The 17,557-nt window shown below is 45.6% G+C and overlaps 1 protein-coding gene across 3 annotated transcripts in view; it reads left to right on the top strand.

Moving 5' to 3' along the window:
* The first annotated feature begins 9,253 nt into the window (after positions 1-9,253).
* Positions 9,254-17,557, top strand: part of Glis1 (GLIS family zinc finger 1) — a 190,390-nt gene continuing 182,086 nt past the window's right edge. For all 3 annotated transcript variants that reach the window (XM_076862716.2, XM_076862715.2, XM_076862718.2), the window contains exon 1: positions 9,254-9,497. In XM_076862716.2, coding sequence (XP_076718831.1) covers positions 9,254-9,497 — 244 coding nt within the window. The remainder of the gene's footprint in view (positions 9,498-17,557) is intronic.

The following is a 17,557-nucleotide window of genomic DNA, read 5'->3' on the forward strand; positions in this document are numbered from 1 at the left end:
CAAGCGGTAGCGCGCTCGCCTGGCATGTGTGTGGCCCGGGTTCGATCCTCAGCACCACATACAAACAAAGATGTTGTGCCCGCCGAAAACTAAAAAATAAATATTAAAAAAAAAAAAATTCTCTCTCTCTGTCTCTCTCTCATTCTCTCTTAAAAAAAAAAAAACAATTAAAATTTGTATAGAAAAGCAATTGCATGTGATGAGCATGAGGAAGGGGTCTAACTTAGGAGTCTGGTAATTGTGACATCTTCTTTGCTTCTGGAAACCACTACTAAAGACAAAGAATGCCTTGGGCCACCCAGGGGAAATTCCAAACTCTAAAGCCACTGTTCTTCCAGACACCCAGCCTCTCATATCCCTTTATCCCCATCACCCAGGCGTGCCCAGTTTGTTTCCTAAGTAAAGCAGCCTTCCAGCCCCTTCTGCCCATCCCCACAGCTCTGACGCCAAGTCCAGACCCCTCAGCAGCTCTCTTTTGGACTTCTGCCTCTTCTTCCAGCATCTACTCTCGCCTCTTTCTCAGTTGGTTCTCCACGCTACACTTGACATACTGTTTTCAGAGCAGATCTGATCATGTCCCTCTCCCTGAAATCCTTCAGTGCTTTCAGGACCCAGCACGTTCCCTTCCCCAGTCTCCTTTGGTGCCCTCCTGTCCCTCACTCTGCAACTCCAGTCACACTGCCTGGAAGGGAACTCAGTTCCCGAGTTTCTGAGTTTTTCTGCGTATTGTTATCTGGTGGAAGCTTTTCCTCAGCTCAGCAACCAATAGCTTCTCATCCTCTTTGGTTCTTGTTTAGCCATCACCTCCACAGGAAAGCTTCCTTGGCCCTCCAAATCTCCCTTCCCACTTCACATCCTCTCAGCACGGAGTCTTTCTCCCTAATGGTCTGGGCCTTGTGTCATGCATCCATTTGTATAATTCCAGCAGTCAGAAGCTCTGTGAGTCTCAGGCAGCAATATCATTGGATGAGAATGGAGAGTGCTCTGGAAGGCCAAACTTGGTGCTTCCTTCTTACATTCTTAGCCATTGTCTTCTGACCACTCTAAGTGAGGTTTTGGAGGTCTACACATCTCCTTCAAGACTTCAAGAACTCCTTTGTGGGGCTGGGGATGTGGCTCAAGTGGTAGCGCGCTCGTCTGGCATGCGTGCGGCCCGGGTTCGATCCTCAGCACCACATACAAACAAAGATGTTGTTTCTGCCGATAACTAAAAAATAAATAAATAAATATTTTAAAAAAAGAAAAAAAAGAACTCCTTTGTGCTGGGTATGGTGATGGATGCCTGTGATCCCAGTGACTCCAGAGGCTGAGGCAGGAAGATCACAAGTTCAAGACAACTTAGTGAGACTCTGTTTCAAAATACAAAATAAAAGGGCTGGGGATGTAGCTCAGTAGTAGAGCACCTCTAAGTTCAATTCCCAGCATATATTGTGCATATGCCATATGCATGTGCGCGCGCGCGCGCGCGCGCGCACACGCACACACACACACACAGAATATCCTTCCACTGAATTGCCTTTGTAATGTTGACAAAAATCTTGTGGACAATATGTGGATCTATCTATGGACTCACTATTTCATTGGTTTATGTATATATCTTTTTGCCAACACCACACTGTCATGATGATATAGCTTTACAGTGGGTTTTAAAAGCAGGTTGGGAGTCCTCTAGCTTGTTGCTTTAAATGGCTATTCTAGTTCCTTTGCTTTTCCAAAAAGACATTTTAGAATTGGGTTATTATTTCTTTAAAAAAATCCTACTGGGATTTTGATTGAAGTTGTATTAAATCTACAGGCAAATTTAAGGTGAATTGACATCTTAAGAAATTATATTAATTATTATTAATTAAATGTTATAATAATAATAACATTTAGTCTTTCAAACTATGAACCTTGTATACCATTGCATTTATTTAGGCCTTTTTAGTTTTATTCATTAGTGTTTTGTAGTTCTCAGCATACAGGTTCTGTACATATTTTGTTAGATTTGCATCTAAGAATTTTTCAGTGCAATGGTAATAAATGCTATGGATTTTTAAATATTAAATTTGTGTCCTGAAACTTTGGTAAACTCATCTATTACTTCTAGGAGGTTTTTGTTTTGTTTTTGAGTATAGAGATTCTATGGAATTTTCTTTTTTTTTTAAACATTGTTTTAGTTATCAATGGACGTTTATTTTTTTAACTTATTTGTACATGGTGCTGAGGATCGAACCCAGACCCTCACACATGCAGGGCAAGCACTCTGCCTCTGATCCACAGCCCCTCCGTGGGATTTTCTATGTAGACAATCATGTCACCAGCCAATAGAGAGTTTTATTTCTTCCTTTTCGGCCTGTATACTTTTTATTCTTTTTCTTACCTTACTGAAATTGCTAGAACTTCCAGGATGCTATTGAATCAGAATATGAAACAGACATCCTTAACTTGTTTTTGATCCTGGGGAAAGCATTCAGAGGTCTTTACACTAAATGTAGAGGTGAATATGTGATGTTAGCTGTAGGTTTTGGTGTTTTTGTTGTTTGGTTGGTTTTGTACAAAAGGATATGCTTTATTTGGTTGAGAAAGTTTCCTTCTATTCCTCATTTAAATTGGTTCTTATTCTCATATAAATTTTTATTTAAAACATCCTTGGTGGTCCTTTGTGACCATTCCATATTGGAATTCTCTAGCGTTTTGTCTTTAAAAGTTATTGTTGTAAGATGAATACTAGAAATAGTGCAAGAAATAGGTTGGGTACTTCATTAATAATCAATCATCATCTTTGTTTTTCTGGTTGATTTATATTTTCTACCTTTTCACTGAGTCTCTCTGGAAGCCCTGATAGGTCAGATATCATCATCTTTATTTGACAGGTGTGGTATTCAGGATCCAGGGATGGTGACTTGTTCATGTCCCTCAGCCTGACAGCACCAGGGCCATAACCATGAAAAAAGCCATTCTATGGACTTTCCAAATGAATGTGTTACAGCACCCATCCAAGATTTTCTACATATTCTAGATACTAGACCCTTATCAGATGTGTGATTTGTAAATATTTTCTCTCATTTTGTGTGTGTGTGTGTGTGTGTGTGTGTGTGTGTGTATGTTTAAGGTGAGTCCTTGCTATGTTGCCCAGGCTGGTCTTGAATCCCTGGGCTTAAGCAATTCTTCTGCCTCAGCCTCCTGAGTAGCTGGGACTACAGGTGTGCACAACAACACCCAGCTAGGTTGTCTTTTCACTGCTTTGATAATGTCTTTGATGCAGAAAAGTTTTCGTATTTGTTGAAATCCAATTTATCTATTTTTTTCTTCTGTTGCTCATGTTTTTGGTGCCATCAAAGAATTCATTTCCAGATCTGAACTCAAGAAGATTTACCCCTAAGTTTTCTTCTAAGTGTTTTATTGTTTTTACTCTTATATTTAGATCATCAGTCCATTCTGAATTATTCTTTGTATATGGTATGAGATAGGGGAGTCTAACTTCATTGTGTTGCCTGTGGATATCTAGTTTTCCCACTGTCATTTGTTGAAAAGCCTGCTCTTTCCTCAGTGAGGGGTTTTGGCATTCTTTTTCTTTTTCTTTTTCTTTTTTTTTTTTTTTAAAGAGGGAGTGAGAAAGGGAGAGAGGGAGAGAGAATTTTAATATTTATTTTTTAGTTATCGGCGGACACAACATCTTTACATCTTTGTTTGTATGTGGTGCTGAGGCTCGAACCCGGGCCGCACGCATGCCAGGCAAGCGTGCTACCACTTGAGCCACATCCCCAGCCCCTGTTTTGGCATTCTTATTGAAAATCAGTTGGCCACAGATGTATGGGAGCCAGGCACTTTTAACTGTGAGAACTTTGGCAAATCACTTAATTTTGTACTTTTACTTTCTTAACTATAAAATTGGGACAGTCACCTCTTTATCTCAGTGGTCTTGTCTGGATTAAATGAGATCATATACAGGAGGATCATAGTATCTGGCACAATGAATGTAAAGTTGAGCCTTGCTACAAGAAAGAGTATCAGAGTAAACAGTATGACATCCATCGCCTCCATTCCTTTTTCTTTGTCTCCAGGGTGCAGGAGACCTGAGACAGAAATATCTATTTTTTACCTCAGCTATTTGCCCAATGTATACTTATATTGAACTGGAAGTCAATACTACCCCCCCCCCCCCCCCCGGCAGCTTTGGGCTAAGAAGGGAGTTATGGTATTGGTGGAGGTGATTGATCTAGATTACCAATGGGAGATTGGACTATTCTCCACAATGGAGGGAAGGAAGAGTAAGCCTAGACTGCAGGAGATCCCGTAGGCATCTCTTGGTATGACCATGTCCTGTTATTAAGGTTAGTTGGGAACTATAATAACCCAATCCAGGTAGGACCAAGGTGTAGGTTACCCTCCAGGTAAGTAACCAAGACCTGCTGAGGTGCTTACTGAAGGCAGGGTGTGTGTGTGTGTGTGTGTGTGTGTGTGTGTGTTTCTGGAGGAGATGGGCCAGTAGGGGCATGCCCTAGAAGGGTGCATCCGCCCCGCAGCCCCCTCTCTTTCTTTCTCTCTCCTCACCCCCCCCCCCCCGCCCCTTCTCTTTCCTTCCTTACTGCCATGAGGGGAGCTGCTTTCCTCTGCTGGGCCCTTCCCCCATGATGTGCTGCTGCACCTTGGGCCTAGAGCAACGGAGTTGGCTGTTTATGAACTGAGATCTCTGAAACAGTGAGCCAAAATAAACTTTTCCTCCTCTAAGTTGTTTTTGTTGAGTATTTTGGTTGCAAAAGCTGACTAAAACACCCCTGGACAAAGATGGCAAGAGGAAGCACTTACATAGAAATGCAGGCAAGCAAAGAAAGTAGTGATCACTCTTTGGTAACTGATCCAATAATTCAGCAAACATTTGCCTCATCCTGACTTTGTGCAAAAATATCTGCTAGGTTTTGGAGATACACATGCAAAAGGCCACTCCCTGCCTTCCCATAGCTCAGTCTAGAGGTAGATTGTTAAAAAGGCACTTAGAAAACAGTGTGATATGTTCGAGATAGACTCAAGCAAAGAGAATTCTGAGAGTGTGCGAGAAGATGATTTTAGCCAGAGGATTCAGAGAAGGCTTCCGGGGCGGGGGGAAAAGGGACACTTGATCTGGGTATTAAATGACTTATGGGCAGGAATATGCAAGGTGGATAAGAGGGGAAAGTGTTAGCACAGGAGGCCTCAGATACACAGTTTTGAAGACAAGAATATAAGTTCTGGGTTCTAGGAGATGAAAACTATTCCCAGGTGCTTGGAACGTAGATTGAGTTGAGGGTAGGGTTAGAAAATGTAGATGGCTATTGGAAGTACAGGGAAGTACTAAGGTGAGATATATGTTTTGGAGATCAATAAGAAGACCAGAGTGTAAAATGGATAATTAATAGTAGAAAGAGGTGGAGAGAGGCAGTGAGAAGAATCAGGATAAACGTGAGGATGGAGTGGAGGGGGAGTGTTAGGTGGATTATGACAAATCAGATTTGGGAGTGTGGGAGAGAAGGAGCCTAGGATATAACTTTCAGATTACTGACTTAAGGGACTTGGTCAGGAGGCCATTCACCCAGAAAGGAACACAGGTGTGAGGACAAAGTAAGAGAAGAAAAAATGGTATTTAATTTGGCAGGTGAATCCAGATGGCGTTATCCAACAGACAGACTGTCTTTGAAACTGGAATATAAAACAGTTTGAGCTGGAACATGAGTGAGTATGAAAAGCACACATTTTTGTCTAAAGTGAGAAGTGGGTTTCATTTTGCTTTGTTTTGTTCTTGACAATTAAAATGTTAATGAACTTAATTTTAATACTAAAAATACAAAGAAAAAATGTAGCCCATAATTCCACTGTTCAAACAACCCCTGCTGGAAGGGAAGGAGGATAGTATGTATTGTTAGAAAACACAAGCAATTTAGAAAAAGTTTAAAAAAGGAAAAGTTCAGGTCTTGCTCCATCCTTAATCATTGTAAACAATTTCCTGTGTTTAAGAAAACCAAATTTCTGCTCAATCCCATATATCCCCACAGGGACCCTGCCTTATACTGTATTTAAGAGGTTTATTCTATTGAACATATTAACCTTCTCATTGCTTTGCTGGGCTTCACATGCCATCTGTACTGGTAGGATGGACCTGTGAGTTTGCTTAGGGAAAGGCAGGTAGTGGGCTGGCCCAGGGTAGGTGTGCAGTACAGTATAACTGAATGAACTGTTGCTGCATTTGGAAATTTGGAGAGTCTCTTGCCTGCAAGTCCAGTTGGTTAAGTGACTCATTCAGTAAATGTTTCCAGAGTCCAGACTAAATGTTCAGTGGTGTGTGTGTGTGTGTGTGTGTGTGTGTGTGTGTGTTGGGGGTAGGAGGACAGAGGACTCAGCTCCTGGCCTCACTGAAGGGCAGAACTGAAAAGATCAAAGATCTTCCAACCTTCTTACTTTTTGAGGGGAAACTGAGAACTAGTATGAGGTTATGATTTGGCTAAAGCCACATGAACTGTTGGCAGTAGAGCCAGTACTGGTACCTCAGAAGAGAGAAAGAAAGAGCTAGAGAGTGCTACTGGTTAGTGGTTAGTGAGCTACTCTTGCTTCTTTCTACCTCTTTTCTCCTCCTGCCATAAAAAGTAGCAGCAATTCTCAGCTCCAAATCCTTAGACAGGCAAGATCCTGGAGATGCCTCGTGCAGCCCTTGTTCCTATAAGAGGCAGCATGAGTGGTATAGCCCTGGACTGGGAGTCAGGAAGCCCGGATTTTGATGCTCATTCTGCCATACCCTACCACGATGCTGCCAGCCAGGCACACATCATCCCTCCTTTAAATGTAGGGGTGAGTGTAACTAAAACTCCAAGGTTGTTCATACCATTATTCCTCTTTGTAGGCCACTACGTTTAATAAATTACAGGAAATTAAATCTTATGATTTTTGGTTCTAACATCCTGGTTTTCAAGATTCTGGGAATGCTGCTTGGTGTGTCTCATTCTATGCAGAAGCCTATGCTGTAAATCTCACTTTTGCAGTAGTAAGAAGCTTCATATCCATTTTCCAATTTGAGACCAAGGACAAAGAGACCAGACCCAAAAAGAGTGCCAAGTCAGACAGGTCTCCTCACCAGCAAAGTGGACAAAGCAGGAGGGTAGATGATATTAGAGACTATTTCAGGGGCCACACTGAATCCTTCAGTAGCTCTTGCAGATAGGCCAGGCCTGGTGAACAATCCCATTTTACACAGGAGAAAACTGAGGCTCAAGAAGGGGATCTGAGCCATTGCTTCCAGTCACGGTGAAGGGTTTTGTTTGTTTGTTCTTTTCTTTTGGTCTGGGGATGAAACCCAGGCCTCACGCATATAAGGCAAGTGCTTTACCTTCAGCTGGGACGTCTTATTCTTTGTCCAGTGCTCTTCCTGTACGTTGGGCAGGGCCCCCTGAGACACTGCTATATGTGCAGGAGCCCAGAAGGCAGGAGGAACTGGGTACAGGCCCCAGAGGCACTTTGAGACCCTCTTGCCTGAAGGGACTCTGACCAGTGGAAAACGCGTGCCACAAAAGCAAAACGTGATAAAGTGGGCTGTGAGGTCTGGGTTGGGTCCCAGCTTTGCTGGTGACTCGCTATAAATCTCCGAGAGCGGGTTGGATTCTGCAAGAAAACTGTCAAGCACTTTCATATCTGTTACCTCTGCGTTCGCATCTATGGCGTTCTCTTTAGACCCGGGAAAAACCCGACCTGCAGAGGTGATGGATCCTGTCCGAGGCCACTGGGAGAGGCGGGGAGGAAGCCGGGTCGATCCGGGCTCCGTGGACGCTCAGCTTGCTGGCTGTCGGTATAGTGCCCAGACTCTCCCTCCCGCTGCGCCACTCCTCAGTCCAACCGGGGTCTGTGGCCAGAGAGCCGCAGGCCGAGCAGGGCTCCAACCGGCCGCCGCCTGTCAAACCCTCCGCCCAGCCCCTCACCGGGCCCCGCCCAGGCCCCCAGGCGAGGAGTCCCGCCCGCGCACTGCGATTGGCTTCGGCTGGGAGGCTGCGGTGAGCCAGTGGCCCTAGCGACTGTCGGGAAGCTGTCGGCCCGGCCCGGCCCGCCTCCGGGGTGCTGCCCCGCCCCCGGGGTGCCGCCCCGCAGGACGCGGCGGCGGCGGCGGCGGCGGCGGCTGCGGGGGCTGCGGCGCCAGAGGAGGCGCGCCGAGTCGTGCGCCCCGCGAGCTGCAGCGGCCGCTGCGAGGTGAGAAGGGGCGCGGCCCGCGGCCTGCGGAAAGGGCGGGCGCCAGGGCCCGAGATCTGAGGCTGGGAGTACCAGCTTTGCCCCAAGTCCAGTAGCTTTAGGATGGCGCGAGGAGCGCCGAGGGGAAAGGAGAGTTTGGGGGTCCGGGCCCGTACTCCAGGACGGATCATGGGAGGACAGAAGCTCCGGCGAGGAGGGCTCCAGCGCGCGCGCGTGTCGAGAGCGTGAGACTGTGTGGCTGTTAGTGTTGCTGTATCTGAGCGTGTGAAAGAGTTTGTGTGGCACATCGCGTCCCCGAGTGCGCACTGACTGGGGTGTGCGGTGTGCGTGGGAGCGGCGTTCACCGGCATTACTGACTCCGTGAGGGTTTGCGCGCGCGACGGGCTTGTTTTCCTAATGCGCGCAGGAATGTGCGTGTCCCGGGGTGCGCGTGATAGGTTTGCGCAGCGCGGATGAGCTCCCATTTTCCGACTACCGTTTTCTGGATTTGGGGGAATCACCAGTGAGTCTCAGAGGATCAGCGCCCAGGATTCCCGAGTGCGCGGTCAGCCGCTTCTGCGCTGAATTCGGCGCCGCAGCGCCCTGGAGGTGCGCAGCCATTGACCCACCCGGAGCGATCTCCGCTGCTTCGCCGGATCCCTGCTCTGTGACTTCTGTCTCCGCTGGCTCCCTGTCCCGCTAGAGGACTATGGACAGGAGCCCTCCGCTTCAGGCCTCAGTTTCACCATTCGTTCTAAGAGGGCTGGTCGCGGTGGAGGCGGATTTGGGTGGGAGGGCCCAGGGGGCGTCACAGGAATGCGCGGGTGACTATGGTCGTCCCCAAGTTTGGGATCTTGAGAGCCATTGCTGCGCGGACTAAGAGGCTTGGCATCAGGTGAGTTAGGGTTGAGGTAGGTGTGGTGGCGCAGAGCTATTTGAGACCTGAGACCTAAACCGTGGGGGCAGTGAACTGCCAAACTTGGGCCCAGCAAGAAAAGAATCTGCTTCCCTCATTCTAATGCGCCTGTACCGTCTCCCCACTTCAGGAGCCTGGGTGACCCCCAGTCGTGCGCCTCGCCCAGGAGCCATGCATTGCGAGGTGGCCGAGGTACTTTCAGACAAGAGGCCCAAGGAGGCCCCCGGTGTCCCAGGCCCTGGTCTTGGAGCGCACATGGCCTTCAGGGTCATGGTGAGTGGCGGTGGCTGCGTTGATGGAGGCCCGCGGGACTTGCTACCTCGGCTACCTGTGCCACCCCAGCGCACCCACGACCTCCTCAGGCCCCGAAGTCCCCGAGACTACAGCTCGTCCAAGGCTGCCTTCGCTGGAAAGGGTAAGTCGGGATCTGCCAAAGTGGCCGCGAGTGTGAGAGATTCCTTTGTAGGGATACTCTGGAGAACTTGGTGAAACTTTCTCCGGAGTTCCTCAGTTTCTCTGTTGTTGTTTGGAACTAACTTGACAGTCTTGAAAGGATCCCTGCTTTAAGAAGCATCTAATTTAAACTCAATAAGCACATTTTGGGGAAATGTGCACAGAAAGTTCAGATTACATAATTTTGCTTCTGTATGTTTCTGATAAAGGTTGTGTGAAATGTCAAAATTTTATTATATGTTAGAGGGAGTAGGAACTCCTGTAACTGGTATTTGTTTTTGAGTGGCAGAAAGCATACTTTGAAGTGTTCCAATTGCCTTAAATAACAAAAACCAGAGGCCTTCAGCAGGACCCTCTCCCCTCTTGGGATCTCAGTTTCCCCATCTGTCAAGTGAGGAATTTGTTATGCCAGACGGTTTCTAGATTCTTGATGGAAAAGTTTCTGAATCTATAATCCAGCCTGGGTCAGGTCTTGACTTAAAAATATCTTTTCTGTACTTGGTGCTCTGGAAGGGTCCTCTTGGCCAGAAGTCATTTTTCAGTGTCCTCTGCAACCACTGAAGCTGGTGAATAGAAGGCAGGCCCAGTACAGGTCATGGCTCAACTCAGGGATGCCTTTGCTATTCTCACAAACATGCTCATCTCATCATAGTTAATTATTGAGCCATTATTTATAGGCTCCATGCTGACAGATAATTAACCAGAAATTGGAGAAATTGTTAAGGTCCTGTGCCCATTCCTCCCCCTTTTTTTTTCTCCTTTGGGAGATACTGAAACTTTGGGGCTTGATCATTTCAGCACTTGGGACTTCTTCAGTCTTTTTCCAGGTGATTTTTAAGGAAGATGATAATTGTGTGTTTTATGGCTGTGGACATCCCTTCCTCAGCATCAGCCCAGCTCCTTAAAAGAGGTAGACTGGCTGGCTTCCCAGTTTGGGGCCTGGTCAAATGAAATAAAAGTATAGTAGTTTTACTTTTTTAAAGAAAACACCTGACTTCATACACAAGAGCTATTTCTTCATATATATATATTTATACATATATACATATATATGTATATATGTATAAATATTTTTAGTTGTACATGGACATAATATTTTTATTTTTATTTATTTATTTTTATGTGGTGCTAAGGATCGAACTCGGTGCCTCACGCATGCGAGGCAAGCGCGCAACCACTGAGCTACAACCCCAGCCTCAAGAGCTATTTCTTGTCTTCTTGCCTTAAGCATCAGTCTCTTCTCCAAGAGATAAAGATCATAGTTTAGAATAGATATGGGAAAGAATACATACAGAGTATTACTGCTGGAATACACATACAAAGTCTCTTTTATCAGGGAGAGAGAAGTGCTGCATATCAAGACGAGTTATGTTTGCCGCCATGAGTCCCTGGCTTGCCCTGCTCCACACACGGTCCTCCCTTCCACACATACCCTCCTGTAACGACTTGTGTTTAAAAAAATCATGGCTGTCATCTGCAGATTCAGTTCTCCGAAGCCTTAGTGAATGCCTGTCCCAGACATAACCTTTATTCCACGCTGTGGTTAGAGACCTTTCATCTGATGCTTTGCCTACGATCTTTCTACTTGTAGTCCTCCAAACCCCAATTATTTTTGCTTATGTCTAAAATAAGGCACATTGCATTTGGAAAGGATAGAGGAGGATAAAGGGATAGGAGAAAGAGCCCCTTGCTTTGTACCTTAAATTGGACTCTGTGGTTACTTTTTCTCCGAAAGGATTTTAAACTGCTTTTCTTCACAGCCTCTTGGTGAGGCTGATGGGATGGGATTTAACACACCTTTGAAAGATGAGGAAACTGAGGTCTGCAGGTGGGGAAAGTGTCTGCTATGTAGAAGGCCATCCAGCAGGTCAGGGGCTCTGCCATCATCCCGCCTGGGGAGAAGGGAAATCTCAGGACAGGGACTAGGAGAGGTTTCCGACCTGGCCTCTGTGTTGCTATAGGCATATTCCTCTCAGTCAAGCCAAGTGGCCTGAAAGGAAACCAGCACCCCCCAGGGGATCTTCAGCAGCCCTCTTAGACATGCCATTAAGGAAGAGGCACCTTTTTGCAGTGCTCACCCCCACCAAAATAGTCAGCAGGCCATGTAACCCTTTGAAAGTGAGGTGCCTAGCTCCAAGCTCTCAGGCTTATTGGAAACAGACAGAAATACCAATTTAAACATATTTATTAGCTGTGCTGGAAATGATAAGACCCTGCCACCTATGCTCTGTGGGATGCTGGAGGATGTTATTTCACTCCTCTGAGCCTCAGGTGTCCTCATTTATGGTGAATTTTCCCCGAGACTTGAATGTGAAAGAACCATCTTTGATGCCTGGTTATTTTAAAAATTACTAGTGTAAGGAGTTTAATGTTCTCAACCTCTGGTTTCTCGTAATAATGCCTACCTCATGGAATAAATAAAGCCAGGGTTATAAGAATGCTTTCTATACTAAAACCGTAGGAGAGGTCACTTTTATTAATTTGTGCAGGGTACCATGCTAGAGACGGTTGATAGTTTAGGTAAAGGGGGTATAGCCAGGAGGGAGAAAGATTTTATTTTTAAAATGTTGAGTGTGAAAGGTGCCAACTCTGGTAGGTGCCAATTGTGGTATACGAGTCAGGGGAAGCTGAAAGGTGCCACGCTTCAGGTCTTCCGTGACCATTGCTGCCCAGTGACTGGAGAGAAGACCATACTGTGTGGTTGGGGGTCAGGTTTCAGATGATCTGTCTTCTGCTCCGGACGGACCCTAAGCAGAGGAAGGGAGTGAGTTCTGGAATTCAGCAGTATATCCATACTTGTTGGGTCCTATGTGTTTCCAGATCTGAACCGGGAGGCACTGGGCATGGCACGACGTCATGGACTAACATTGTCATCATTTACAATAAGAATCACGATCTGTTTATGGCAGAGTCCCGCTTATCCAGATTCCAAACAGCTGGGAAGGACAAATTACCAGATGCTGCGTTTTTCTTTCTTATTATTAAACACCAGACACTGCTTTTATAAGTTCTGACGAGGAAAGAAGGTAAACATCTGGGCTTTCCGCGGGTGGACAGCTTTGTGGCGATGGCCGATGATGCTTATTCTCTGTGCACAGCACTTTACAGTTGTCGGAGTGTTTCCACACCTTCCCTCATCAGTCTCTGCCTACCCTGAAGGCTCTTCCAAAGGAACAGATGTAGAAGTGCTTTGCATCTATAAAGTGCAGGGCAGGTACTGGCTCTTGTTGACACGACTCCCATTTTATAGATGAACATATGCAGGTTCAGGGATTTGATCATATCTATCTACAGACAGTTAAGTGGCAGTTTGGGAGGCTTCCAGCTCCAGATATTTGATTCTAGTTCCACAGCTTGTACCTTCTATACACGTGTGCTGGTGGCCCAGAGCTGATGTATGTAACCAAGGCCTCGTGAATATTTCCAGAGAATTTAAAACGTCTTGCTTTTAATATTTCTTCTGTCTTGAAGTTTTGGAAATTGGTAACCGCTCTCTATGCCATATCTAGAAAACTTTGTAGTTTACCAGATGATTCCATGTGTCCAAAACCCAGATAATGAGGTCACCATTTAATTCATAGCGTCTCCCTGGACCCTTTCCACCACATCCCGAGACTGCATACATCCTAGCAAAGAAGGAGATTGATGGTCACTATGAACATGAACTCTGTCTACCATTAGTAAAAATAGCTACCGGGACATAGCTGTAAATGTCAGGAAGTACTGAACCTTGGAGGAAATAAATAAATAAATAAGTCTCTGAAAAGAAAGAAAAAGAGGAGGAGGAAAGCAGTTGTAGGTTGTGGGTATGGACATCAGGGCTGGCGATGGTGGGACATCATGTTTTCGGTGTTATTACCTGGTTGAGTTTCTCCATCTGAGCAAGTAGCCAGTGAGATGTACTGGGGAGGTTTGGAGAGGCCAGCGCATCCGTAATAGAAAGGTATGAGTTATTTTTAAAGCATTTCCCCCCTCCGGCTCTGGTGGGCAATTTGCTTGCATTTCATCCATTTTAAAGTGCTGGTCCTGTGATCCGGAAATAATCAGATCCAAATTTTTTTCGGTGCTTGAGGTTTCAAATAAGGGGGAGAAAAAAACCTGCTGGCCAAATGTCAGGCTCAGTGAGACAAAAGAGAAACAAGTATGTGTGTGGGTATACAAATGAGATAGGAGCATGTTGCGTCTACAGTCATGAGAGTTATGTATCCGACAAATCTTTTATAGACATGTAGCGGAAATATAATTCCCTAAGATTCCCTAAGAATCTTGTGCGGCTAGAATTTCTCTTCCCTTCCTGCCTCCCCAGCTCTCTAGAAGCTGCTAAGACTTGGCGGGCAAAATGGAAAGGGAATCATCACACAAGATCGTGACTTAATTTAAGGCCCTGTTTCTCGGTCATTTACCTGTGGCGCTCAGCTGGTCGAGGTCCTGGGATCCTCCTGGGTATGGAAGCGGGGTTGCTGTGTTTGTGCAAATTTCTTTGTATGCTGTGGTTTTTTTTCACACTTCTTCTAGGGGGAAAAAAAAAGACAAAAATCCATCTCATCTCCAGTTATTCATCTCCTTGCGTTTCATTTGCGTGAGAAGCCAAGTTCGCCGGCACACTTATTTTTACAGTGCGTTAAAATCCCATTATAGGCATAAGTGCACAATGAATCATTTAAAAAATATACTCTTATGTTCTTTGTTCTGAATGTTGCATAATTATCATCATTTTCTTCGGTTTTATTTTGTGGAGTTTGGCCAGCATCCTAGAAGAGAAGAGAGACTAAAGTTTGGAAAAGTTTTTCAATCCTTTTTTGGGTAGGATTAGAAACAACAACAACAAACAAATAAACTTTTTTTTTTTTTTTTTTTGGAAGCTACCCAGTGGCTATCACTAACCGTGGCTTTTTCATCAAGAAGATAATTTCACTTCCTTTTCTCAGTTTTCTTGGGAAGGAATTCCCTGTTTGGAAACCAACATGGTGGGACTTCAGTAACTTCACCTTACATGTATGGCTACAGTCAAAGGGAAATTATCGTGTGTGGTTTCTATTTTTTCCCCCCTAGTACTGATTTTAGTTGCAGTTAGTTTGGACTTCAAGAGTTGGATTGTTTCTTTTGGTAGGGGGTCGTTTATTTTTGTGTTTAAAGGAACAGACAGTCCAAGGGGGAAGAAGAAATGAAACAAACTTCTCCGAGCTTTGAAAAATTCGACTGCATTATATAAAAAGCGAGCTGTAATAGTAGGCCAGGAGAAAAGATCAGACTCCTGAAATATTTCTGCTGTTCGCTTTCACAGCGCTAATGATTCTAGCAGTTTAAAAACGGACTTCTTGTTTATCAACAACGGCTGCCCAAATTAATAGTTTACAATTAAAAAAAAAAAAAATGCTTTCGGCATTGGAGGCAAAGTCCAGGGACTGACAGCTGAGTTACTGAGGACAGCAGAAAAGAAGAGGGAAGAGTTTTGTGGCTGTTTTGGTCTCCCAAAGCCTTATTTATAAGAAACTGAAAGAAAACAGGGGCTGGGCTGTGGTGGGGGTGGAGAGAATACAGCCTTAACCCAGTGGTCTTACAGTTGAAAGTCACTGAAAGCATCTGTTTTCTTCTTTCCCCGTCTTCCCCTTAAACTCCAAAGGGTTATTCCTTTAGAAGGGTTCCGGCGGATTGAGTGGATTGCGTTAGCATTACGAGCTGTGTTTTTAAAAGTCAGCGTTTGAGTCAGATGCACAAGAGGAGCCCTTTAGCCCGTTAACTGAATAATGCATTTCCTGTATGGCCTGAATTTATTTGGTGGTTATGGTTGGGCCAGCCTGGAGCACACACATGTGCCATTGTGTAGCTTCGATGCACGTGGGAATGGTCTTCCCTTTGAACCTCGGTTTCCCCATCTGTAAAATGGAGAGCATTTTTGATTGAATGATCCCTAGTCCCTTCCTGCTCTGATACCACAGGATTCCACACTAATTGAGCCGGGAGGTCTCAGGCCAGGTTCTAGACCTGTCCTGGGAAGTTTTGCCTGCTGAAGGTGAGCACAGAAAGAACAGAGGAGAGAGGGTGGCTAATCTTTATTGAGCCTACTATGTGCCAGGCCAGACACATTGTAACTGTGATCACATTTCATTATGTCCAGCAGCCCTAGCCGCATGGAGTCATTGCAGCTATTTAAAGGTCAGAAAAGTGAGGTGATTTATCCCAAGGTAGTTTAGGTATAAGTGGTGGAGCTGGGAGTTTTAAACCCAGGTCTGTCTGAAAGCAAGGACAGTACTTTCCCCTAAAGCACATTACTCTCTCTCTCTCTCTCTTTTTTAATATTTATTTTTTTAGTTGGACACTGTATCTTTATTTATTTATTTTTATGTGGTGCTGAGGATTGAACCCAGGGCCTCACATGTGCTAGGTGAGCGCTCTACCACTGAGCCACAACCCCAGTCGCACATTACTCTTAAAATCCCTGTTGCACGGCTGTAGCTGTGGCTGTGGCGTGTCGAGTGTGCCCCTAGCCTAGGGGAAGGGAACGGGAGGCCCCCTGGAGCACCCCTTTCTGAAACTTCACGAATGGGCAGAGGTGTGACTACAAGGGGAAGCTGTTCCATTAGGGCACTATCCCCAGTCTTGCTACAGCTGTGGGGGAGAACGGTTCCCGGTTATGATTCGGGTCCTCAGGAAGCTGGGGTATGGTGAGGGTTTTCAGGGGCTGTGGAGTCCACCTTTCAAAAGCAGCGGCACCCCCTGACCACTGGTGATTGTGGGTGACAGCCCCTGTCTGCACTGTCTTGCAGTGTGTGCCGAGGCCCCAGCTGTGGTCTCCCTTCTGCTGTTTCCCAGGACATCGTTGGGATGAGAATTCCTGCTCGTCCGCAGCATTCTTGGTTATGAAATACGTGCATCTCCGAGCACAGTGGCTCAGGGAGTGTTAAACAATTATATTCTTTTTAGTCATTTGGTGGCATGAAGAAGGGGCTCAGGAGGGAGAACAGGACAGGGATCCGGTTGAACTTGAGAGTTTGTGGGAAATGGGACTTTCATGTTAAATAGTGAATAGCCGAATGCCCTGTGAAAGGCAGAGGTCCAGGTTGCGTCTGTGGCCTTGCACGTGCGTTCCTGAGATGTGTGCGAGTGAGTTCTCTCACACTCATCCCGAAAACCACACTACCAGAGGCTTCTGGTCCAGGCTTTTCGGCCTCTTCATGGAGACGCTGGGTTTGAGAGGGGGCAGATGGAGAAGGATCAGAGATGGCCCTGGTTGCAATGGGATCCCGTCTTCCTGTTTGCGCCTTCAGCAGCCCGAGGACTCTTTTAGATGTTGTTGGTTTTGTTTTTAAATAACAGGTTTGCTGGAAAATAAGGCTTTCGCGAGAAGCCAAGGGAGGACCGTAAACCTGACTTGAAAAAGACAGATCCCATTTGCTGCTTTAAGCTCTCCGGAGGCCTGGAGATTAGGTTTATTTTGGAACGCTGCTGGACTATATGAATTACTTCTCTGAGCGCTGGGTATTTAATACCTAGTAGAAGTTTGTATAAGAGTTGATGATGTATTTTGCCGACTTTCCAACCCTGTAAATAAATTACACGTGCCGGCAGAGGCTGCCAGGATCCACTGTGTCAATTGAAGCTTAATTTTTATCCTAAACCACTTAATACTTTTGTCCCAGTGAGCAGAGAAAGTTACCAGGTTTCACCCAGCAGCGGGCCTATTGCAAGATAAAGGTGGCTTCCAGAGCCCGGCCCAGGCCTCTGTGGATTCACCGATTTTTGGTGGCTAGGTAGCTTCAGTGTTCTCAAGTCCAACCCTCAAGGCAGAGGATGATAATATAATTTTAAGTGTATCGTAAAAATGAAACTCAATCGCTTCCACTCCCCAGCCCTGTGTCTCACCCTCGTCTCTGGAGAAGACGGCTGTAATTGTGTGTTGTGTCCAAAGGCCGCCTGCGCATTTTATCTCATTTGAGTGCAAAGCCCAGGTAATAACGTTGGCATTTCCAGCACGAAACAAAATAGGGTTTCTAATTTGGAGACACTATTAAATATTTCATG

Source organism: Callospermophilus lateralis, chromosome 7, assembly GCF_048772815.1.
Source record: "Callospermophilus lateralis isolate mCalLat2 chromosome 7, mCalLat2.hap1, whole genome shotgun sequence".
In the NCBI taxonomy this organism is placed as follows: Eukaryota; Metazoa; Chordata; class Mammalia; order Rodentia; family Sciuridae; genus Callospermophilus; species Callospermophilus lateralis.